At 46.1% G+C, this 23,939-nt stretch overlaps 1 protein-coding gene across 3 annotated transcripts in view; it reads left to right on the top strand.

The window, feature by feature from the left end:
* The window catches only part of PIAS2 (protein inhibitor of activated STAT 2), a 61,263-nt gene extending 37,565 nt beyond the window's left edge, over positions 1–23,698 (top strand). The window contains exons 11-14 of one of the 3 annotated variants that reach the window (XM_082253181.1): positions 3,549–3,723; positions 4,577–4,716; positions 17,829–17,866; positions 23,292–23,698. In XM_082253181.1, coding sequence (XP_082109307.1) covers positions 3,549–3,723; positions 4,577–4,716; positions 17,829–17,866; positions 23,292–23,357 — 419 coding nt within the window. In that variant the 3' untranslated portion in view covers positions 23,358–23,698. Of the gene's footprint in view, positions 1–3,548; positions 3,724–4,576; positions 4,717–17,828; positions 17,867–23,262 lie in introns of all 3 variants that reach the window. The other 2 variants (XM_082253180.1, XM_082253179.1) reach the window with 2 other exon arrangements.
* The last annotated feature ends 241 nt before the right edge of the window (positions 23,699–23,939 follow it).

Raw genomic sequence — 23,939 nt, 5'->3', positions numbered from 1 at the left:
TACTTCCTGGAGTTGGTTAAGATCCTCCAAAATCCCTCCAATCATAAGGCTCTCATCCAGCAAATGCAAATAAGAAAAAAGGTGCCCATAATGTAATGCTGTATATTTTATTAAAAATGAAAAGCAGATACTTAGTTTAGTGCATGAAATCAAGCATAAAGGTGTCAGCGAGGTTCTCCACTCAGCGTGCATTCCAACCACCGGATGTTGTATCAAACTACCGTCTCTGCTTGATGCGTTTCACCCGTCCTACTGGGCTCTTCAAAAGCTTGGGAGGCCAATCATGGGCTACTATTTATATTGGTGAACCCTCCTACTAAACCCCCAAGCCCACCTACTCCTCCCTACTGACTGATCCCTGTACATGGCGTTACTTTCTTTTACATCACTTCCCCTACTAGGGTCATAGATATTGGTTACATGCACCGGAAGTGCCAGAGCCGCCATCTTGGTTCTCCTTTCCTTGTTGTTTCTAAGGACTTTCTTACTACACCCTGTATCCCATTAAATATGAGTATAACTAACTATATTTGCCTTGCTATAGTCTCCCCCCCTCTCAATGTTGTGCATAGGGGTTCCATCTCAAAAAACCTGCACCCCATTTCTGTGATGCCGGTCTTCTCATCCATAGTACTATATCCACTATTAATTGCGGTATAGACTGGAAGTATCATATCCACCATCTTAGTACTCCCTTCTCTAGTAATGTTAATAGGAGTTTCATTTTGGTACACCTTATTAGGCCTTAATAATAATGTTAACTAGTAATATATTGGTGACGTGTTCCTCTATACATTAATACAAAAAAAAATATATATTAAACATAAGTAAATAAAAAATCTAAAATGTACATCTCCCCTCATCAGGGAGAAAAAAAACATACATACATACATACATACATACATACATACATACACACTCAAACCAAAGTATTTGTCTATCAGAAATGACTGATGAAACAGTTAACCTCTAATTCTACATTTAACCCTTTAGGAGCTATACTCTGTAGCTGGTAAATCCATTTGGTCTCATTCTGAGATCGCTCTTTTCATATTAGCACCCCTCCAGTGTATTTCTACCCTATCTATCCTACAAAAGGACAGTTTGGTAGGGTCTCTATTGTGGAACCTCCTAAAATTGTTCGATAAGCTGTGTTGGCGGAACCCTTTTTTTGTGGTGTTAATATGTTCCTTAAGTCTTAGTTCCTTTGTGTTGCTACCCACATATTATAGAACAATAACTGTGGCGCTAAATCCTAACAAAATGTCCCAAATGAATGAGCAAAGGCGGTCCTTATAGTGTAACTCCACACTGAAGAAAGGTGAAATAGCCTCAGAGCCGGAGAACCACCACCAAAAGCACTCCAATCTCACCACTGCTTACCAAATAACGATGATCCCCATAACCGAGATCACATGAGCCCAAAACAAAATATGGAACAGGAACTCCCACTCGCAGGTCCCGGATTAGCAAGCTCAAAAAATGGTGTGATATGGAACCGAAAAGCAGGGACACTTACTTAGCGCAGACTGCTAAAAATGTATTCCCACATAAAGTAAAGTAGCACTTAACAATGTTAAAAAGATGATCACGCATCGTAAATCAGTAAAAATGGACCTCCTCTCGGTGTTCCTCGTTAGACAACCAAAAAGATGGCCACCACGTCTCCTCCACGCCACAGCGTTTTTATTGTTTGTACCCACATATTGTAGACCGCATTCACACTCCAAAAGATATGTGACATGCGTGCTACTGCATGTAATGAACTTGGATATTTCATAACTCTGTCCTGTTGTATAGGATTTGAAATGTGTGTTTTTTTTTTTTTTCCTTTTTTACAGGTTTTGTATGTCAAGCATTTTCGACATTTAAAAAATCTCACATGGTCCCTTTTGGACCAGGTGCCATGTACAGGGATCAGTCGGTTGGGAGGAGTAAGGAGTAGGAGGGCTTGGGGTGTAGTAGGAGGGTTCTACAATATAAATAGCAGCCTACGATTGGCCTCCCCATCTTTTGAAGAGCCCAGTAGGAGGGGGGAAATGCATTAAGCGGGGGCGGTAGTTTGATACAACATCCGGTGGTTGGAATGCACGCTGAGCGACGAACCTCACTGACAACTTTATGCTTGATTTCATGCATTAACTGTAAGTGTATCTGCTATTAGTTTTTTTAATAAAATATACAGTATTTACATCATGGGCACCTTTTTTTTTTTTCTTATTTGCATTTGCTGGATGAGAGCCTTATGATTGGAGGGATTTTGGAGGATCTTAACCAACTCCAGGAAGTACTCCTTAACAAACACCTTATGTTTGGAGAAGGAGGGGAATTCCCATATTTTGTGTTTTGCCTGAGAGCACTACATGCCTGTTTGATATACATCTCTGGTGAGTGGGGATTATAGGAGGGGAGCACAGAGTGGCACCTTGTGAAGCACCAGAAGAATAAACCAGCACACACACTTTTTGCACTAATGGACTTTATATATTATGCACTTGCACTTTTTTTTTTTATATTTTCATATGGTGATTTTACATTCCATATTTCACTTCATCTAATGGTGTTTATTATTGTGAATTTTGTACTGGGATTGCCTAATTTAGAAGCAGCGCTGTATAATCTTCTCATTTTTGGTTTAGTATTTTGAAGTTTAGTACCTTTTACACTATAGCAGCAGCTTCATTTCACATTATTGAACACTTTTGTAATTGTAACCATAGCGCGGGTATTCCATAATTAATTATAAGCCTTATTATAGGCTTACTTGTAGGTACAAGCTAAAAAAAGTAGACTTCACTTCCACTTTAATCTAGTGGACGGCAAGGTAAGGCTGAATTATGCTGTGTGGGAGGTGGTGTCTGGATAACAAGACTAAAAACAACAAGGGGTGTTTCACTGTGATTTAATATGCAAAACATCCTGTTGTGTGAACAAAATCCCCCCCAAAAAAAAAAAAAATGTACTTAGACTTACCGTTGACAGTATTTCTAAGAGCCTTTCGGGACCGCACCTGGAAAGAGCGTAGCTCCACCCAAATTCCCAGGAAACACTGCTTTTCCACCATGCCTTCAGTTCTAGAGTAGCCTCCGACATGCTGGAAAACAGAGCACAAAACAACCAACACAACAGGTTAAGTCCTATCTTAGAAAAATTTTAGGGAGGGTAGTAGGCTGCTGTCCTGAAAGGCTCTTAGAAATACTGTCACGATAAGTCTAAGGTTTTCTCATATCGCCTTTCAGGACAGCACCTGGAGAGGATAACCGAGTAATTTACACTTGGGGTGGGACCACTGCCTGCAGTACCTTCCTACCGAAGGCCTTATCTGCAGCTGACAGTAAGGCTAGCCTATAATGCCGAGCCAGGTAGCTGCCTTTCAGATGCGTTCAGGCGAAGCACGGGCTCTTTCGGCCCAGGAAGCAGCCATTGACCTAGTAGGATGAGCTGCAATTATTACTACTGTAGTAGATATGTATTGAGATTTTAAAGTAAGTTTACTTTTTTATAATAAAAATGTAATTGAAGTCACAAGCAGCTCTCTCCTCTCGCAGGGTCTGGCCTTATCAACAAGATGTATTCGATAATAGAGCCCACTGAGACAAAAAGTAAGAAGAAGGCGGAGGTCATAGACCTGACCATTGAGAGCTCCTCAGAAGACGAGGAAGAACCAGCAGCCAAAAAGAAATGTCTTTACATACCAGAGACGCCCATGCCTCAAACAAAAGGGTGCGCATTTTTATTTCAATATATTCTTTTTTATGGAGAACCTTTGATTTCACTTCCGTATTTCTTGTAGCACAATGTGCCTCCATGCATACAAGTGCAAGTTTTTTCTTGGGCTGTGGGGGAAATCCCATATAGGCGATGCAAACGGAGCCTTGGAATGTTATCCAATACTGCAAAAGTGCTAACCACTGACCCACTTTGCTGCCCCATTCGTTTTCTGTAGGTCCTTTATAGTTAGATGTGCATATGAAGCATGTGTGCATATGAAGATGTATATGCACTGAATACTGGCATATAGCCCTGTTGAAAGTTCGTAGCTCTATCCCTTCAAAATTATTCAACCCATATTCAGAATTATGCAAATCAATGTTGTGCTTTTAGATTGGTCCGGAGGCATGCTCTCTATGTTCTAATGTGGATACTAGGGAGGATTGAGCTTCAACTTTTTAGCGGATTGTAGAGACTAATATTCTTGGCATAGCTTGGCTTTGGTTATGGCCTTGACAATAGACAAAAGTACCGGCAGCTTATGGCGCCTTTTCATCATCCCCCTCCCATTCACACTTGCCTGTTTTTCTGCTATTTCCTTACACCTGAATACATTCAACATGCAGAATTGTACTTTGAGTCAACCTATCGCCCTATGCTCTACATCCTATGCTGTTTAACACATTTGATTTGTTTCATTAAGTTCTGTATGGTTTGGTCAGAGGTTAGCTATGCAACTTCTTAACCATTTTTTTTTTTTTTTTTTGTGTGAAGAATTTTATTAGTTTAAAAACCGCTGCTAATTTCCATTAACATATTGTAAATGTGTTGTGTTATTTTTTTTTTTTTTTTTTTTTAATGAAAGGGTGTTAACATATCATCCATCAACTATAAGAATGGGCAAAGTTGGTGGTCTGGAGACAGACTCTCTGCATTCCTCAATGGTGGAGTATTCGGATCCCTTCCACCACCCTGCCATCACTGGACTCCCTGCAGATCTCTCAGGTATGTGATATGGCCTATGAACTTCTGGCACTTAGTGTTACTGAACCCAGGAGCCTGCATTCACTATATCTGGTCTCTCACAGTACAGAGAGCATTGAATGCAATTCTTTTAGTAAATATAAACTGCTAAATACCTTTTCTCATCAGCAGTATATAGCAGTCTTGTGACTTCTATCAGTGTCTTACAAGCACTGGTTAAAGCTTCTAGGGGGAGTTTTCATTCTCCTCTGACTGTCCTATGAGGCTGCATGATCCCTGACAATCTGGACACATCACATGCACCCTCCCAGAAAAAAAAAAAAAAAAAAAAAAACCTCTAGCAATACACACCAAACTGCACATGGGCAGAGTGCCTCCAAGGCTCTGTTTTAACAGCAGATGGATTGGGAACAATGAAAAAGAAGGGGAGGTTCAAACCGCCTTTTTACATAATGCAGAGGATTAATCCCTTAGGTTCCACAGTGAGTATAACGAGCATGCTTTACTGCATATACAGACTGATTTTACTGTTGTGGGTTTAGTAACACTTTAATATTTAAGGTTGAACTCCAGGCAAATGGCTAAATGCAGAGGCTCCTTCCACCAGTACAGGAAACTCATCCCGGACAAACCATGCATGTAAAAAATCCTTTGAGTTTCAGGTCAGTTGTTCCATTGCTAGGAGCCATTAATGGAGGGAGGTTATTTCTCTTATGCAACCCTTGCCCTCTCTCCTCCTTTCAGGGATGGTGGATCCTTGTCTGTTTTCTGCTCCTCAGTCTCCATCTTTACAGGCAGAATGAGGCTTGGGGCCTGCTCCTCATTCCATAGAGGCTTGTATTGGGAGATTTTTTCCATGATGGCCTGGTGTGCATTTTTTTTGAGTATGGTTATCGGCTGGACTTAAGGGGCTGTCACATACTTCTAGAGCGAGTCCTGTGCTGGTGCATCATTTGCTCCTGAATTGGCATGTGCCAGGCTAATGCCTTGTAACCTGCTTCACTTTTGTGGGGTAGCAAGGTTTTCTAGATGCCGCATTTTATCTTTCGTTTTGTGACACACAGCTCCTGATTCTTCTTAACCATTGGGTTATACTGCCTCCTACAGGAGTAGGACACTAGGTAGGAAAAAACTTGACTACACCTATGGGCAGTCCCAGGGGGCAATTTTTTTTTTTACTTTTTAAATGGATTTCCTCCAGCATGTCCCTCTGAGACATCATGCTGACACGTGGAGCGGGCCTGCTGTCCCCTGAGGCCGTGGGACTGGACACCGCCGGACATACTGGGGGAAAGCACAACTTCTTGCCCCCCCCCCCTTCGATCTCCCAGGTGTTCTGGCAGGCATCCACCTTAAGTTAAGAAGATTAAGGGTGGTTGGTGAGCCCAGGACAGGATGAGCTGATTCATCAGCAAAGCTCAGAGGAAGATGTCTGCTCACTCTGCCATCTTAACCACGCCGCTCTTTCCCACTTACTTTGACAACATTGTCACATAACAGTGGGGTTGTCAAAAACTCACTTTCTCTTACGTCCTCCGACAGTCGCCGCCTCTTCATATTCGTCACATATGGGGTATTAGACTTTGCTCCGAAGGAGTAGCTAGGCAACAGAATATGTTAACATTAAAGCTTTTAACATATCCCACCCTCAAGGGGTGGTCCCCTCAGTCAATACCCTCCTACTTCCTGCAACCATATCTCAGTTTTAATGTCTAGCTTGTCAGGAGTGGCTGGCTCTCTCTGTGCTGGGGCTTTGTGCCCCAGACTTTCTTCTTTTTTGATTTTTTGTTTGAGTTTTCTCTCTACCTTTACTTAGCTGTTCTTTTTGTCAGCTTTAGTTAGTTCTTCGGATGAAGAGGATCATGCGGGCTGGGTCTCGGGCTGATCCCCCTGGTCGCAGGTCGTGGGTCAGTGGCTTCCCAGCCTGCCATCGAGCGTTCAGCCAGGTAACACTCCTGGCACAGTGAACGACCCATCCCTGTTCGGTGCAGGGATGATTGGTGAGGTGGCTACCTCACTGGACGCTGTGCGGTTTCTTAACCCCCATTCTGTGCGTCTTGTATGCGACTCTCCCTGCCTCATGTGCAGCGGCTTGTTCGCCTGTGCGGGTCCCCCACGCCACTGTGAGGTAAGTGTATTTATGTGGGGACCTGTCTGTCTGGGGGGGTGTCAGTCTGGGACTGTGTAACCTGCCTCTATTCACACTGTTTGTCTCCCTATCTCTCGGCTGCATGCTGTGGGCTGCAAGGGGGGGGGGAGCTGTGTGACGCTGTGTGTCAGCCTTGTCAGTGTGAGAAGCTGTGTGCTGTGGGGCATGTTTTGTGGCATGTTTGGGCATTATACAGCGATCGCTGCGGCGATCTGACATGTTTTTTTATATACAGACGTGTGCATACTGTACTGTGGAGTGGCGGTTTCGGCGCCAAACGGCGCAATTTTGCCTACACTCGCTCCGGCCGCATGTTCTACATGCATGGCGGCCATTTTCTTGTAGCCTCCCATAGGCTTTCATAGAGCGCCCTGGCAGCATCACTTCCTCTTCTCCAGGAACACCGATCGAGGCAGCGGCGAGGGTCTCCTCAGGTTATAGCCTTCCTATCCATTGCCTGTGTTAGTTTTATTGTCCCTGTGGGGGTCTCATTGTGCTTGTGTGTGGTGCGGTGGACTGCGCTCGCCGCGCGTGTTAAAGGGGCAGTTAACCCTTTATTATCCGGCATTTGTTATAGGGGCAATGGATTCTCAGGAGGGCAAATTTCCTACCGCCTTGGTGGAAAGCCAGGGGACCGCTGTTTCCCCCCCAGGGGGGGATTTAGCCACTATTGTGGCTGGCCTTGCTGCTCAGGTGCAGATGCTGGTGGCTGCTCAATCTACTAAAAGACCCAGAGTTGCTATTTCCTCTGATTCTGGGGGTGAAGGTGATGGGGTTGTTATGGCGGGGGCCTCCTTATCGGGGTCCCGCTCCTCCCTGGATCTAGTGGGGTCCGAGGTGGAGGCTGAAGTTGAAGGGGTTGATAATTCTCCCCCTGGCTCGCCTGAAGAGCTTGCAATCATGGATGAATTGATTGGTTCCATAAAACAAACGCTGCGTTTGCAGGATGAAGTGTGTCCCCCCGCTGCCTTGGCGGCTTATGGGACGCAGAGAAAACGCAGGGCGCCGCAGGTTTTTCCCTGCAATTATGATTTTCAGCGCGCTGTTAAGGAACAATGGCGCAATCTGCGCAAACCTTTTGCTGTACCAAGTAGGTTCAAGCTGCGTTGTCCTTTCTCGCCTTCCGCTGATGAAAGGTGGTGTGTGCCACCCCCTGTGGATCACGCAATTGCGGTTTTAAACAAATCCAATGCGATTCCTGCAGAGGATTCCCCTGTGTTCCGTGATGCCACGGATAGGAGATTGGAGTCTCTTGCCGTCATACTTATTCTGTTACGGGTTCTATGCTTAAGGCTCTGTTTGCCTCTCTCATGGCGGCCCAGGCGGTCGCAAGTTGGACGCAGATGCTTAGGCGCGTCCTAGTGGCCGATTCGGCCTCGCCGGCGACACTGGATATGGTGGATCAAATCCACCAGGGTGTCATGTATCTGTGTGATGCGGACTTGGACCTAGTCCCGTTGGCTGCACGTGTGCACAGCGTGGCGGTGTTGTCTCGCCGCCTGGTTTGGTTGAAATGTTGGTCGGTGGACCAGTCTTCACGTAAGACCTTAGCCAATCTGCCTTATGATGGGTCTCGCCTTTTTGGGGAGTCCTTGGATGTGTTGATTAAGGGGATCACCGGAGGTAAGAGCACTCTCTTGCCCCATTTCCCCAAGGCTAAGGGGGCTTCTGGGAAGAAGCATGCTAATTTTCGGCCCCCTCAGGGTTCCTTTCGTGCCTTTCGGTCGCACTACAAGGGCAAACCGTTCAAAGGTCAAGGCTCTCAGAAGAAGCCCTGGTCTGGAAAACAGAAGTCCGGTCAATCCGGATCCGCAGCCCATAACAGTGCGTCCTGAAGGGGCGCCCTCACCCAGTTTTGGGGTGGGGGGACGCTTGCTCGGTTTTCTTCAGCCCTGGTTGGCCCGCGTGCGGGACAGATGGGTTCAGGAGATCGTTCGATCTGGTTACAAGATCGAGTTTCTCTCTCGGCCGGAGAGCAGATTTTTTCCCTCAAATCTTCAACTGTCTCCAGAGCGTTTACGGGACCTGCACCTGGCGGTGCGGGACCTGAGGGCTCAGGGGGTGGTAGTTCCGGTGCCTCATCGGGACAGATTTCGGGGGTTTTATTCCAATCTGTTCACCGTGCCCAGAAAGGAGGGCAAGGTTCGTCCAATTCTGGACTTGAAGGCTCTGAACCGCTCTGTGCGGGTTCGCAAGTTCCGCATGGAATCCCTGCGGTCGGTGGTGGCTGCCCTGGTTCCGGGGGAATTCATGGCCTCCATCGATTTGAAGGATGCGTATCTTCACATCCCCATTTTCGAGGGTCACCAGAGGTACCTTCGATTTGCCATTGCGGAGGATCACTACCAGTTCGTGGCTTTGCTTTTTGGTCTCGCCTCGGCTCCGCGGGTCTTCACCAAGGTGCTTGCACCGGTTCTCGCATTATTGAGGGCCCAGGGCATTTCTGTCCTGGGGTATCTGGACGACATTCTGGTTCGGTCTGCGACCAGCCAGGGTCTGGAGAAGGACCTGTCTGTCACGATGCAAACTCTGCAGGAGTTTGGTTGGATGATAAATTTTCCAAAGTCGACACTGAGTCCGTCGGTTCGTCTTCCCTACTTGGGAATGATTCTGGACTCGGTGCAGGCGAAGGTCTTCCTGCCGGAAGACAAACTCAGAACTCTTCAGGAGGAAGTCAGGTCCCTCAGGGACGTTCCGCACTCGTCTCTGCGGACGTGCATGAGATGTCTGGGATTGATGGTCTCGGCCTTCGAGGCGATTCCCTTCGCCCAGTTTCACACGCGGGGTCTCCAAGCGGAGATCCTGTCCATGTGGGACGGGCGACCTCAATCTCTGGATCTTCAAATCTTGTTGAGTCATCGCACCAGAAGAGACCTTCTGTGGTGGCTCCAGTCCCCGATGGTGTCCGGGGGCAAGTCGTTTCGTCCTATCTCGTGGACGGTGATCACCACGGATGCCAGCCTGTCGGGCTGGGGTGGTGTTCTGGGCGTTCTGTCCGCCCAGGGAACTTGGTCGGAGGGGGAGTCTTCCCTTCCGATCAACATTCTGGAATTGCGTGCGATTAAGTCTCTGTCTTCATCGCTGGACGGACCGGCTGCAGGGCTGCCCGGTTCTGGTGCAGACGGACAATGCCACGGCGGTGGCCTACATCAACCACCAAGGGGGCACCAGGAGTGCCCGAGCGGCTCGAGAAGTGGCCGACATTCTGTCTTGGGCCGAGACTCATGTCCCGGCGATAACGGCGGTTCACATTCCGGGGGTGGAGAACTGGCAGGCGGACTATCTGAGTCGCCAGACCCTGGATCAGGGGGAATGGTCTCTCCACCCGGCTGTCTTCTAGATGTTGTGCGCGAAGTGGGGTCTTCCAGATGTGGACCTGTTCGCGTCTCGTCTCAACAACAAGGTTCGTGGCAAGGACGCGCGACCCTCGGGCAGACGCGTCGGACGCGTTAGTGGCCCCGTGGCATCAGTACAGGCTGATGTACGCGTTTCCACCGATTCAGTTGCTGTCCAGGTTCCTTCGCAGGTTACACTCGGAACGCAGCACGGTGATTCTTGTGGCACCGGACTGGCCTCGCCGGTCCTGGTACGCAGACCTCGTGAATCTGGCGGTCGACGCTCCGTGGCGTCTGCCTCTTCGAGACGATCTCCTGTCTCAAGGACCGATATACCATCCTGCTTTACAGTCGCTGGCTTTGACGGCCTGGCTGTTGAGACCGAGGTCCTGAAGGAGAAGGGTCTCTCCCCAGAGGTCGTTCATACTTTGATCAACGCGAGGAAGTCTTCCTCGGGGAAGGTTTATTACCGTACTTGGAAGGCCTATTTTGCCTGGTGTGAGTCCAGGGGGTTTTCACCCCGCAGGTACTCGGTTTCCCGAGTGCTGTCCTTCCTTCAAACGGGTGTCGATCAGCGTTTGGCGCTGGCTACGATAAAGGGTCAGGTGTCTGCGCTGGCCGTTCTGTTTCAACGTCCCGTGGCTTCCAACTCCTTGGTTGGCACTTTTGTTCAGGGTGTGCGGCATCTGGTTCTTCCTAGGAGGGATCCTTTGCCCCCTTGGGACTTGAATCTCGTTCTGTCTGTGTTGCAACGTGCTCCTTTTGAACAGATCAGGGAGATCTCGTTGTCTATGTTGTCCAAAAAGGTCGCCTTTTTGGTGGCGATCACTTCGGCTCGCAGAGTGTCGGAGCTGGCAGCTTTGTCCTGCAAGTCTCCGTATCTGGTTGTTCATTTGGATAAGGTGGTCTTGCGACCTAATCCTTCTTTTCTTCCGAAACGAGTTTCGGAATTCCATCTTAATGAGGATATTGTCTTGCCTTCGCTGTGCGCGAAGCCTAAACATCCAAAGGAGGTGAGATTACATTCTCTGGATGTTGTTCGGGCGGTAAGGGTTTACCTTAAATCGACTGAGTCTTTTCGAAAGACGGATTCCTTGTTTGTTCTTCCAGAGGGTCCTCGGAAGGGCATGGCGGCGTCGGCCTCTACCATCGCAAAATGGATCAGGCAGACCATTGAACAGGCCTATGCTTTGCAGGGGAAGGTTCCCCCTGTGCCTGTGAAGGCGCACTCTACTAGATCTCTGAGTACGTCTTGGGCCTGTCGTCATGGGGCTTCTGTAGCCCAGGTGTGTAAGGCGGCGACTTGGTCGACCGTGCACACTTTCACAAAATTCTACAAAGTAGATGTTCAGGCATCTGCGGATGCTTCCTTTTGGCCGCAAGGTTCTTAGTGCGGCGTTGCCCTAGGGTCCCTTGTGGGGACCACTGGCTGTTGGGATAAGTTTTTTTTTATTCCCTGGTTATTTGTCTTTTCCTGGGTTGTTGCTCCTGTTGAGCACCTGTTTTTTCCTGTTGCCCAGCTGGGTTCCTTCCTTTGGTAAGGTTCCTTTCTTTGATGCGGAGACTGCGTTGCCTTTTCGGCGCGGATGCGTTTCCCACCCCTCATGTTTGCACTGCTTTGGGACATCCCCATATGTGACGAATATAAAGAGGCGGCGACTGTCGGAGGACGTAAGAGAAAACGGAATTTTTGTAAAATCTTACCTGTAAAATTCCTTTCTCTGAGTCCTCCGACAGTCGCCGCCCCCGCCCCTCTTTTGGGGTTTGGTTGTATACTCTACTGCTATTCCACTAAAACTGAGATATGGTTGCAGGAAGTAGGAGGGTATTGACTGAGGGGACCACCCCTTGAGGGTGGGATATGTTAAAAGCTTTAATGTTAACATATTCTGTTGCCTAGCTACTCCTTCGGAGCAAAGTCTAATACCCCATATGTAACGAATATGAAGAGGCGGTCACCAGCACTTCTTCCACTTTGCCGGGGGCGAGGAGCATTATCAGTTTGTGGCGTTTTTTTACCTTTTTGGTCTCGCCTCCGCTCCTCGGGTCTTCACAAAGTGTTGGCCTCGGTGCTAGCATTGTTGCATTTGGGGGGATTGCGGTACTGGGGTACCTGGACGATCTTCTGCGAGCAGATTCTCCGACTTCTCTGATGGTCACCTTGAAGTATACTCTGAAATCTCTGTGGGAGTTCGGTTGGATTCTGAACCTTTAGAATTCTGCTCTGGTTCCATCCACAAAACTGGACTATCTGGGTGGATTCGGCCTCAGCCAGAGTGTTGCTTTCTCTGGAAAAACTCCAGAAATTGCAGGTGGCAATTCAGCTTCTGTTGTCCAGCAGACGGTCATCCCTCCGTCCGGGCTTGCATGCGGTTGCTGGGACTGATGGTGTCTACTTTAAAGGCGGTTCCGTTTACACAGTTCCACACAAGATCTCTGCAAAAAGTTTCTAGTGAAATTGGACAAGAATCCAGTGTCTCTAGAGGTGGCTTCGTTCTCCGGCACTTTGACAGGGAAATCGTGGCTCCTTGGCGTCAGTATTGTCTGATTTTATGCCTCCCCTCTCAAACTTCTGCCAAGACTCCTGTGCAGGATCGAGGCAGCAAGGTATTTCGGTCTTTCTGGTGGCTCCAGACTGGCCTCGCCGGTCTTGGTACGCCGATCTGGTATGGCTGGTAGCTGATGCTCCTTGGAGACTTCCTCTGAGTCAAGATCTGCTGTCTCAATGACCAATCTTCCACCCTGCTTTACAGTCGCTGGTTTTCAGCAGCTTGCCTGTTGAAAGCTAGGTGCTGAAGGATAGAGGTTTGTCTGGATTGGCGATTCCTTCGCTTTTAAAGGTTAGAAATTCTACCTCTAGGAAGATCTACCATCGTATTTGGAAGACGTACGTTGCGTGATGGGAGTCTTTTGGAGTTCTCCCTTGCTCCTTTTCGGTGGCTCGGATCTTGGCTTTCCTCAAACGGGGGGTTAAGCAGTGCTTAGCCTTGAGTACCATCTTGGGATAGGTTTCGGTCTTGTCGATTTTTTTTCTTTCTTGGCAATTTTTCTTTCAAAGTCCATTGACCACATTTTCCTTGGTGCGTACCTTTATCCAGGGAGCTGGACACTTGGTTTCTCCAGTGCAGTCTCCATTACCGCCGTGGGTCCTCAAATTGGTGTTGTCAGTTATCCAGGAATCTCCCTTCGAAAATATCAGGAGATTCCCCTGCTTACGTTGTCCCAGAAGGTGGCCCTTCTGGTGGATATTACTTCTGCATACAGGATGTCTGAGCGGACGGCGTTGTCTTGTCGTTGACCTTACCTTCACTTTCACCTTGTTGGTTTACGGAGCTTAGGTGGTTCTTCTTCCCTGTCTGTTGTTCCTTCCAAAGGTCATCTCTGATTTCCATTTGAATGAAGACCTTGTGTTGCCTTCCCTATGTCCCAGGCCTAAACTTACTAAGGAAATTGCTTTGCATGCCTTGGATGTGGTTTGGGCAATCTGGGTGTACCTGGCAGCTATGGAATTTTTTAGGAAGTCAGACCCACTATTTGTACTCACGATTGGACCTCGAAAAGGGTTGGTCATTTCTGCTGGGAACATTTCCAGATGGATCCGACAGACAGTGATTCAGGCCTATTCAATTAGGGGTTAGGTATCTTCTTTTCCTGTTAAGGCACACTCTCTACTAGGGTGCTTAGTGCCTCCTGTGCCTTCCGTCATCAGACATGCAGGTTTGCAAGGCAACCATTTGGTTGTCTGTGCACACTTTTACAAAGTTTTATAAAGTGGATGTGTTTGGCATCTGTAGATGCTGTTTTTGGCTAAAAGTTTTTGCAGGCTGCTGTTTAGAGGACCTGGTCCTCTTTGAGGGTGTATGGTTTTTTTCAGGTGCGCTCCAGTTGTTTAGGATTGAGCTCCATGTTGCCTGGTTGGCTATAGTTGGCCTTGGAATTTTTTTCTCCTGTTTTCCCACCCCTCATGCTTTGGGACGTCCCAATGGTTATGAAAATCAGGAGTGTCCGTCAATGAACGAAAGAGAAAATGGGATTTTTGACTTACCCTAAATGCCATTTCTCTGATGTTCATTGACGGACACAGCACCCACCCCTCTGTGGAGTTGGCTTTCTTCTGACTCTGATTGTAACAAAACTGAGTGCCTATAGCTGAGAGTGGGTATGTACTACCTGGGACTGCCCATGGGTGTAGTAAAGCTTTTTCCTGCCTAGAATCTTACTCCTGTAGGGGGCAGTATAACCTAATGTTAAGAATCATCAGGAGCTGTGTCCGTCAATGAACATCAGAGAAATGTATTTTACGGTATGTCAAAAATCCCATTATTTGTCCCACCAGACAACGCCCCTAGAATGTTCTATGAACCAGTTAGTCATCAAACACTTTTTTCATGCCGCTCGTATAAATAAAATGTTTGAAATGAACTTTGATGCTGTTCTCATAGCAACTCATTTGAAGGGCCTTGTTTTATTTATTATCGGTACTTGTATAGCGCCGTCAATTTACATATATATATATATATATATATATATATATATATATATATATATATATATATATATATATATATATATATATATATATATATATATATATATATAGTATATTCACATCAGTCCTCAACCCTCAGCTTAAAATCTAAGGTCCGGAACTCATTCATAGACCAGGGCCAATTTAGGCAGGGTCCAAATAACCTACCATCATGTCTTTGGAGTGTGGGAGGAAATTGGAGGAATCTAGGGGTCGACAGATTATTGGTGCAGCCTATTATGGAGTGCCGATATTCACTTTTTATTTTGTTATTTTTTTTGTAAGTAGAATCCGTATCGGTCACAAACTTACCGATATTGCTTCAAGGGGTTACACCACCCTGGTACTGTTTTTTTGTTTTAAGAGCCGACTGTCAGATTTCTTGCAATAACAACCTTCTGCTGCCGCTCCTCCCGGGTCTCTCGTCCCACTGGGAGGCCCAAGCGATCAGTCGGCATGTCCACCGGCTTGGCCGAAGATCTGAACAAGGCCGGAATCGGCTCTGATCGTGTCTCTGATGTAGTAACCCAGAAGCGATGTCATGACATTACATCTGGTTACTGGAGCCTTAAAGGCGCCAGATTAAAAAAAAAAAAATGACCATATTCAAAACATCCATACATGCCATTTTAAATGCTTCTAAGTGCAGAGGAGGGGTTTGGAGTCTTATAGATCCCCAGATCCCTCCATAAAGAGTACCTGTCACTGCCTATTACTGTCAAAATGTTTACAATCCTTGTGACAGCAAAAAATTTCTTAAAAGGACAGTTTAAAAATAAAAACGTTAAATGTATAGACACCCAATATTGGCTAGGTGTTGTGGTTGGGATTTTAACCGGTGACCCTAGGTCTGCTAGGTGAATGACTGACTAGTTTTCTTTTATCTCCAAAACTTTCTGGGATCTTGGAGGCTTTCTGCATTTCCCCAAGCAGATCCCCCAAACCCCCCCCCCCCCCACCCGCCTGTGAACCCTAACCTAGTTTTGTGTTTGACATCGGTGTTTGGGCAAAGTTTCTTTTTTTTTTTCTTTTTTTTTCTTGCCTGTGTCAAGCATTGCAATTCACAACTGTCACTGATGACGTGCAGGCACTTTCCCATGCACAGCCTTGGGCTCTGAAGGCTTCACTCATCAGCCAGATACCCTGGTGAAGGGGGGGTGGGGGGGCAGTGCAGGATGCTGGGTACAGAACCTCTCACACACTCGGAAGGTTAGCGGTTGTAGAAAACTACGGTGCTGTTACTGACAAAGGCATAACGAATTGCTGAATGGAGGGTTGCTTCACAATATGTTAACTTCTAACATATAATTTGTTAGCTGCCTGTAAAGTGTTAATTGATGACAGTGTCTCGTTAAGCAATACACCTTGGGTTCGCTCCTAGCTCATTATAAGGCAAACAAGGAAGAGCAGCAGCAGACTGATGAGTCATAACTCTGCTTGCTCTTCCTGTTAGAACATACTTGTCAGCACAAGGGCTGATGTCAAGACAGATTATGGAAGAGGTAGAAAAGCTAATCGTCAGCTTGAAGCTGGATGATTGTCATCTGTAGTACAAGAAGACATTTACTGAGAACTTAGTTCATTTTGTGGCTTTTTACCTAGTGAACTATTTTTAGGTGAGTTTGACAGCTGTATACCTTGTCATTCCTAAACTTATATCTGAAGAACAGAGGTATTCAACAGCAGCTGGAAATCTTCCCTATTTCATATACTAATAAAAGCTGAACACAGACATATATTTGTATTCTGTTCTATCTGCAAAGGAATTCAATTCCCGTGGAAATGCATTGAAAATGCAGCAAGAACGCATCAATGATGCACGTGTTATGTCTTTGATGTGGTTTTTGAGTCACATGGTCTAAGAAAAACACACCATAAGCACAGTAAAATCATGTGCGTTTTCAGCGTCTTTATCGGCACCTTTTTTCTGTATCCACAAAATGCCGAAAACCCAATTTTCGACCGCCAAAATTTCAATGCATCTCTAGTAGACGCCTTCTGATTGGACAGTGAAGGAACAGTCGTAGACTGTTAACTCTGCTATCATTTTTTTGTTATCACACTTGCATGCATACATACAGCACACCTTACTGGCTACCAGTATTGCTCTACCCTCTCCTAGTCTTATGCACTATAGAAGTTGTTTTTTTTTTTTTTTTTCGGTCTGTCTTCCCGCTGGGCTGAACAGAAAAAAAAGTGCAGATCGCCATACTAACACTTGCGATATTCAACAATCTCCCCAGCTAAACTATTTTATTCTGACAATGTGACTGCTGCTGCCCCCAACATCCATTACCCCCAAAATCTCACTCGTTGGGAGCCCAGCTTATGTGAGACAGGGAGCTCTACCTGCCGAAGTGACTGTTTTTAGCCCATGTGTACCCAGTTTTAGTCCTGCTGTGCTAAGGATTGCAAGTGAATGATGCCAAGTCAGATTTACACTATTTAATCATCTAATTATGTTTTTAATTGATACAAAACTGTACTATTTTCTTTGATATCTGCCAGGAGTTAACTTGTAAGATTAACTTTGTACTGTGACTATACTTCTCATCCAAATAAGTTCTGAAACCACTGGGCTTGTCTCTATACTGGTAGTCCTCTTTGTTCTGATTGTATACTTAACACATTTGAAATGGGAAAAGTGACCTAGGCATAAAAAGTTAAGAATCCCCCTTCCCCCTTACCTTTCTTCTTTCACAATCCTTCTTTCTATCTCTTACAGCATCTTTCTTCTCCACTTTCATACTTGGAAACAAAAAATAAAACAAAACCTTAGGATGCGTACAGGCTCAGGCCTCTACCCACTTGAGTCTATTCTTCTGTTTTCCATCACTAGTTGGTTTTCTGGTTTGACTTTGGAGACGACCTTCCCAGGGCAAGTTTGCCTCACCTACAAGGGGGCTCTGGGAATAGCGCGTACTCTACACAATTGTAATTTAAAGCAGCGGTTCACCTTTTTATATTTTTCATACTGTGTGTTTTTGTTTAACCGCACTTTAGTGTTGTAATGAAAAACCTGTTTCATGTATCTGCATATTTGCTTGATGTCTGTATTGTGTTCTTTAAATAAAAAATAAAAAAAAAAGTTAAGAATTACTCTTTGCTCATGTTTCTCCAGATCTGGACTTTCTCCCTTTACCTCCAGTTTCTTCTCAGGTAAGTTCCTATATTTGCTCGGACATCTGCTTTTTCTCTGAGAATAGATGTGATAGGACAGATCGTAAACTTGCCATACAAATTTATTTTCTCACTAATACTATTGGTTTAAACCCTTCCCACCGCCTCCTGGCCTTTTAAGTGGATCTAAATGCTGGGAGGCGGAGGTGGGCAGTCCCATCATGTGACAGCTGTGATTGGCAGCCACAGTGGTCACATGATCGTAAAGCTCCCAATCGCACGTATGGATCGTGAGCTTTCCGGTACCCATTCACTAATGTGCTGGGAGCACGTAGAGAGCATACAGCAAGCATGCTCTCAGCACAGTAAAGTGTTTACCTAGGGCCACATATATGCTGCCGCTCGGCATTAAAGCCCACCTGCCAAGATTCTGTATATATGGTCGGCAGGATGTGGTTAACATTTAAAAACTGTTGGCAGGGTATCGTTTTTCTGAACCGTCTTTAGCCAAACATCCAAGACCTCCCTGCTTCTATTGTGCTTTATTTGCACAGTATGTGAGGGAAGAAATGTCCAGCCATACAAAGCTAACCACATCTTGGTAGTTTGGATAGCAGGCCTCACAATGTTGTGTAACGGATTTTGCGCTTGTGTGCTCTGGATGCTCAACCTTTGGGTTAGTCTACTAAAACAAGTCCCAGGAGTTAATTATTTGGGTGCTCAAATTAAGTGATATTCATTCAGGAGAGTCTACAGAAAAAAAAAAAAACCTTATGTGAGGGCTTAGAGCAGGGGTAGGGAACCTATGGCTCGCGAGCCAGACGTGGCTCTTTTAATGGCTGCATCTGGCTCGCAGACAAATCTTTAATAAAGGGGGGCGTTTTCGGACGTGAGCCGCGCTGGACGTGTAGTCCCAGAGCTCCGCCGCGTCTACCACTCAATCCAGTGCCATCCGCGTAGCTGTGCCTGGTGCCAAGGAGATTTCTGCACCAATCGACGGTACACTTTGTGGGCTACTCACCGCTACCCTCTGTTCATCTCTGGGTGACCGGATTGCCGCGTTACGGACCCCGTGGCCTACTCGCGGTACCGCCGCCGGCTCGTGTGCTGTGCATCTGAGGGCCTTGGCAATCACTAACCCGGTAAGGAGACCTGCCATCCGCTCCCTGTGCCCGGACAGACACGATCTCCTTCCCCTCCGACACCCGGGGACCCCGCGGGAGCTGCCTCTCTCATCCACTTCTGAGACCTTCAGTGGCCGGCCACCATTTTCTCAGGGCCTATACTCGCCTCCATCACTTTCAGGTGCTTCACCACTCTGGCCTCATTGCATACCTGCCTGCTCTGCTCTCTTCCCGACCGGACTCCAGGCACTTTCACGCGGCTCCATCTACTCGCTGTATAGCTGCGGCCCATGAATATGAATATTAAATAAAGGTTCCCAACCCTGAAATATAGTGTATGGCTCTCACGGAATTACATTTGAAAATATGTGGTGTTCATGGCTCTCTCAGCCAAAAAGGTTCCTGACCCCTGGCTTGGAGCAATGGCAAAAGTCGAGTGACCGTTGAGGCCTAGCACGTGGTGCAATAAAAGTTAGAGATCGGGCATAAAACTAAACCTTTTTGGGGAGCAGGTGGAGTCTGTAGTGTGGGGGAGCTGAGCTGCTACTGCTGGAAGGGGAAGCTTCGCTATTCATATGCTGTCCCACATGCTCACTTTAACTGAAACCTGTCCCAAACCCAGGAATTTCAGACTGATCAAAATATGGTAAATACATAAGCAGATGTTGCATTCAGTGAATGCTGCATGTCCAGAGTCAGATCAGGCAGCTAAAGATATATCCCAGAAAGAAAAATTGCGATGCTTGGCACCTTGCTCCTGCGCTCAGAATCAGGTTCTCTGACTGCCTCTATCCTGGGACTCTCACTTGGCATCCACTAATGGCTAAGCCTTGCTGCCCTCTACGACCGGGGTGGTCGACAAAGCACTGTAGACATAAACAAAGAAAGGGCGCACCAGCCTAGCGCATTATCCTCAGTAGGCTTTTATTGATAAAATATTAAAAAGAGGCTACTCGCAAACATGCGATGTAAACCAGCATATCCACTCCATCGAACAACGTCCATGATGTAAGAGTCCGATATCTCATGAAAGTGAAAGGCTAACGCGTTTCGAGGCAGTGCCTCTTCCTCAGAGCCTGAGGAAGAGGCACTGCCTCGAAACGCGTTAGAATTTCACTTTCATGAGATATCGGACTCTTACATCATGGACGTTGTTCGATGGAGTTATGCTGGTTTACATCGCTTGTTTGTGAGTAGCCATTTTTTAATATTTTAGCAATAAAAAACTTACTGAGGATAATGCGCTAGGCTGGTGCGCCCTTCTTTTTTGTTTGTCTACAGCTAAAGATATATGCAAATGTCTTCTTTTCCTGTAAATGTAAGGTTGGTCCCATCCCTCTCATGCCTCCAGTCTGGTCATGCAGCTGTCCATCATATTTAGAGATTAGTAGAAGGGCTCAGGAGGGGGTGAAATCGAGAACTATTTGTAAGTGGGAATTTGCATGCAACTTCAGCTGCGTGTAAAGCTGATGGTTTTGCTATGGCAGTTTCAAAATTACTCGTATACTCCATTTGACTTTTTCAGGTTGGAAACTTTTTTTTTTAAAGCAAACCTGTCCCCTATTATCTCTCATGCACACAGGACATTTTTACAGCGGCTGTTTTTGGCTTCAGGCATTTTTTTCGGCAGCCAGTAAACTCCCCAGCATGTTCTCCTATGTCTCCATGCACACAGGCTTTTATCAGTGTTTTTTGGCAGGGGCGTTTTCTGGCTGGGGAAAAAACCCACAGAACTAGTGGGTTTTAAGAGAAGTTTCTCAGTTGTAAAAACATTTGAACTCTGATAAAAGCTGAAAAACGCGGCTTTTCTGTGTTTATCAGCATTTTTGAGCCATAAACTTTTGTGGAAGTATAGTTTTGCTAAAAAAAAAAATGAAAAGCACTACTGCAAAAAAAGCTGCAAACGAATGCTATAGATGGAGCTTTCTACAGCTAACGCTATTTGACTTTTTTTTTTTTTTTTTTTAATGCCCATTGTGCATGAGGCCTTAAAATACCACCCATCATAGTGCCCCTTTCTAAGGCCTCATGCACACTGCTGCTGTTAAACTCACATTTTTATGCATTTTTTTTTTTTAACAGCCCTGAAACTCCCCTCTGTTATCCTATGTGTCCATGCACACATGGACGTTTTTAACAGTTTATTAGCAGGGGAGTTTGTGAGCTGTTGTCTAAACTAAACGCCCTAAAATCGCATTCAATAGCCGTTCTTCTGACCACAAAAAAAAACGCTAAACTCTCTGAAACTATTGACATGTTTAGCACCTCGTTTATTTCAATGGCCAGAATAAAAAAAGGTACTGGCCAATGAAATAAACTCCCAAACTGTTAAACTCACCTAGACGTTTTGAAAAAAAATAAAAAATGCAGCTTAGGTGAGTTTATAACACAAATTTTCTCCTCTCGTGATAAACCGCATTTACAAGAAACCAGTGTGCATTAACGCCTAATGAGAGAACTCTTTTACCATTGTGGGGGCACCCACCACTGTGGGGGCAAGGGTGCAAATTAGGCTTTTCTGACCACAAAACTGTACCACCACAAGAGCTTATGGCTCAAAAACACTAATCAATGCAAAATAGCCATGTTTTTTTTTTTTTTTTTTAGCTTTAATCAGAGTTGAAACCTCTTTACAGCTGAAAAACTCCTTAAAACCTACTAGTTTTGGGGGTTTTTCCCAGCTAGGAAAACTCCCCTGCAAAAAACGCTGATAACAGCCTGTGTGTGCATGGAGACATAGGATAACATGCTGGCGAGTTTACGGACTGCAAAAAAAAAAAGCCAAAAACAGCCGCTGTAAAAAGTCCAGTGCACATGAGGCCCTAAAGTGATGAGCTCCCGCTCCCCTTCCTTCACAGCAGCAGCATTGACACTGCAGATGGAAAATGCTCCAGCATCACATCCCCTAATCATCCCCAGACATCGGAGCTTGTGTGCTTCTCCTCTCTGCAGCTGGAGCACACCTTTGTGTTTCGGGGGGGTTGGGGGGGATCATGGCTACAGCCATTAGCTCTTTCCCCCCTCCCTGGCTCAGATTATTCAGTGGCTCTGCTCCCAGGCCCTGCTCTCCTTCCCTTCCATCCGCCTTCTGTGGTCAAACTTGGCCATGCTACACCAATAGAGCAAGGAGCTCTGGTGGCCATGTCCCTGAGCCGGCCCGCCGCTTGCTCCAGCAATACCTGAGACCGGCAGCAGCAGTGGGGATAACAGGCCACCGGGGATCCCCAGCGTGAATGAACTTTGCTGGCCCCTCATTCCTCAGCCATGTCTGTGGCTGCTGTGCCGCTCTTTCTGCTCTGTCCCCACTGCCAGCCGCTAATCGCTTTCTCCCCATGATGATGGCCAGCTATGCACGTTGTTTCCAGATGGCCTATGACCTGCGCATTCTCCACCTTCCTGGTCATGACCCGCCCTGCAGCCCAGCGTGTAATAGCAGCTGGGGCACCTGTCGCTGACAAAAGCCCAGGTACCAGGATGCAATGTCTAGTCACCATGGTGACCTGACGCCTGGAATTTGTCGAGCCCTGCGTTAACATAACATTGCCGTGCAATTTCAATGCGGTGTGAGACAGGATTTGCTCCATTTCCCACACTGCATGTATGTGAACCAAGTCGAACACTGCAAAGTGCAAAATCTGGTGCAGCTGTGCATGGTAGCCAATCAGCGTCTAACTTCAGATTGTTCAATTAAGCTTTGACAAAAATACATGGAAGCCGATTGGTTTCTATACAAAGCTGCACCAGATTTTGCACTCTCCCGTCTTAGTAAATCAGCCCCATGGGAGAGATTCCCCGTCAACACTGACTGTGTTGATGGAGGAATAAATTGGTTTTCTTTTCTGCAACCACAGAAAATTGCGTAATCTATGGCTTGATTAGGTGCTACAACACAAAGGGACAGACTTGGCAAAAGTGGTTGACGTCAGGCATATTTGAATGCCAGATTTTGACCATGTTTGCTCCATTCCACTATATTAGTTGTCTGTTGTCCCTCAGTGTTTGCGGATGAGGATTTTAGGCTAGATTTGGAAATAAAGGCAGCAGTCACAAAATGGTCCTGAGAGCAATGTGTTATTATCAAGCGCCCCCCTCCCGTACCAGTTTTCAGAACCAACCTTGAAGTAAAAACCTGCACCAGGAAGAATAGACCTTTCAAGATATTTGTTTCAGATTGATGTTACTTTTAAACAGTTGATGTTGCTATGCCATACTGCTGCCTTCTTTGCTCTGTAGTATATCGCTGTGATGGTAGGTGGAGTGTTATACTATTACTATGCCAACGTTTCATTCATAAGTACCATTTATTTCAAGCAGTACTATCACCCTATGTTTTTGGATAGTCTCAAGTCGGCTCTCCAAGCCAGGTCCACTCATGGCAAAGCCAAAACCTCGAACAGCCACCTTGAAGAGCACAGAAGCGACGAGTCAGGTGAGAGGAACATCCTAAAGGGGCCGAAGCAGCTCTGACCAGACCCAAGCCCAAGCCTATCTCAATGCCTCCAAAAAAAAACACTTATTATTTATTGGTTTTGTGTACAGAAAAAAAGACTTCAGAAGAGTGATCTATATCTTATTATTTGCTGTTTGGAGCCAGCACAGTTCGGATAGAATTAGATTTAGGTGGAGTCCGCCACCATTGGTTTTGTTTTATGATCTGCGAGTTGCACATTGTTAGATTATGTAAATATCTTGCACTAAATAGAAATTCTGTGTAAATAAGTATTTTTATAAAATATTCCTCCCCAAACCTGTGTTGTCTTCCTTTTATTCAAGCATGAGATGTTTTGCAAATACATGGAATCGAAAATGGCAAGCAAACATTTACATTACACTTATTTATTTAAACTATTGTTCATGTGTAAAATTGCCCTCCTAGTCTGGTGAGGATGTATTTTGTCTGTATTGAGCCCATTGGACTCTTTGAATTGGACCTGTCAAGTCAGTTGATTTTAGTGTGGATTGGCACCAGTAGTTGGGATTATTGTTGA

Source organism: Pelophylax lessonae, assembly GCF_965119305.1.
Source record: "Pelophylax lessonae genome assembly, chromosome: 1".
NCBI lineage: Eukaryota > Metazoa > Chordata > Amphibia > Anura > Ranidae > Pelophylax > Pelophylax lessonae.
Note: the sequence above shows the minus strand (reverse complement) of the source record. Positions and strands in the feature narration are given on the sequence as shown.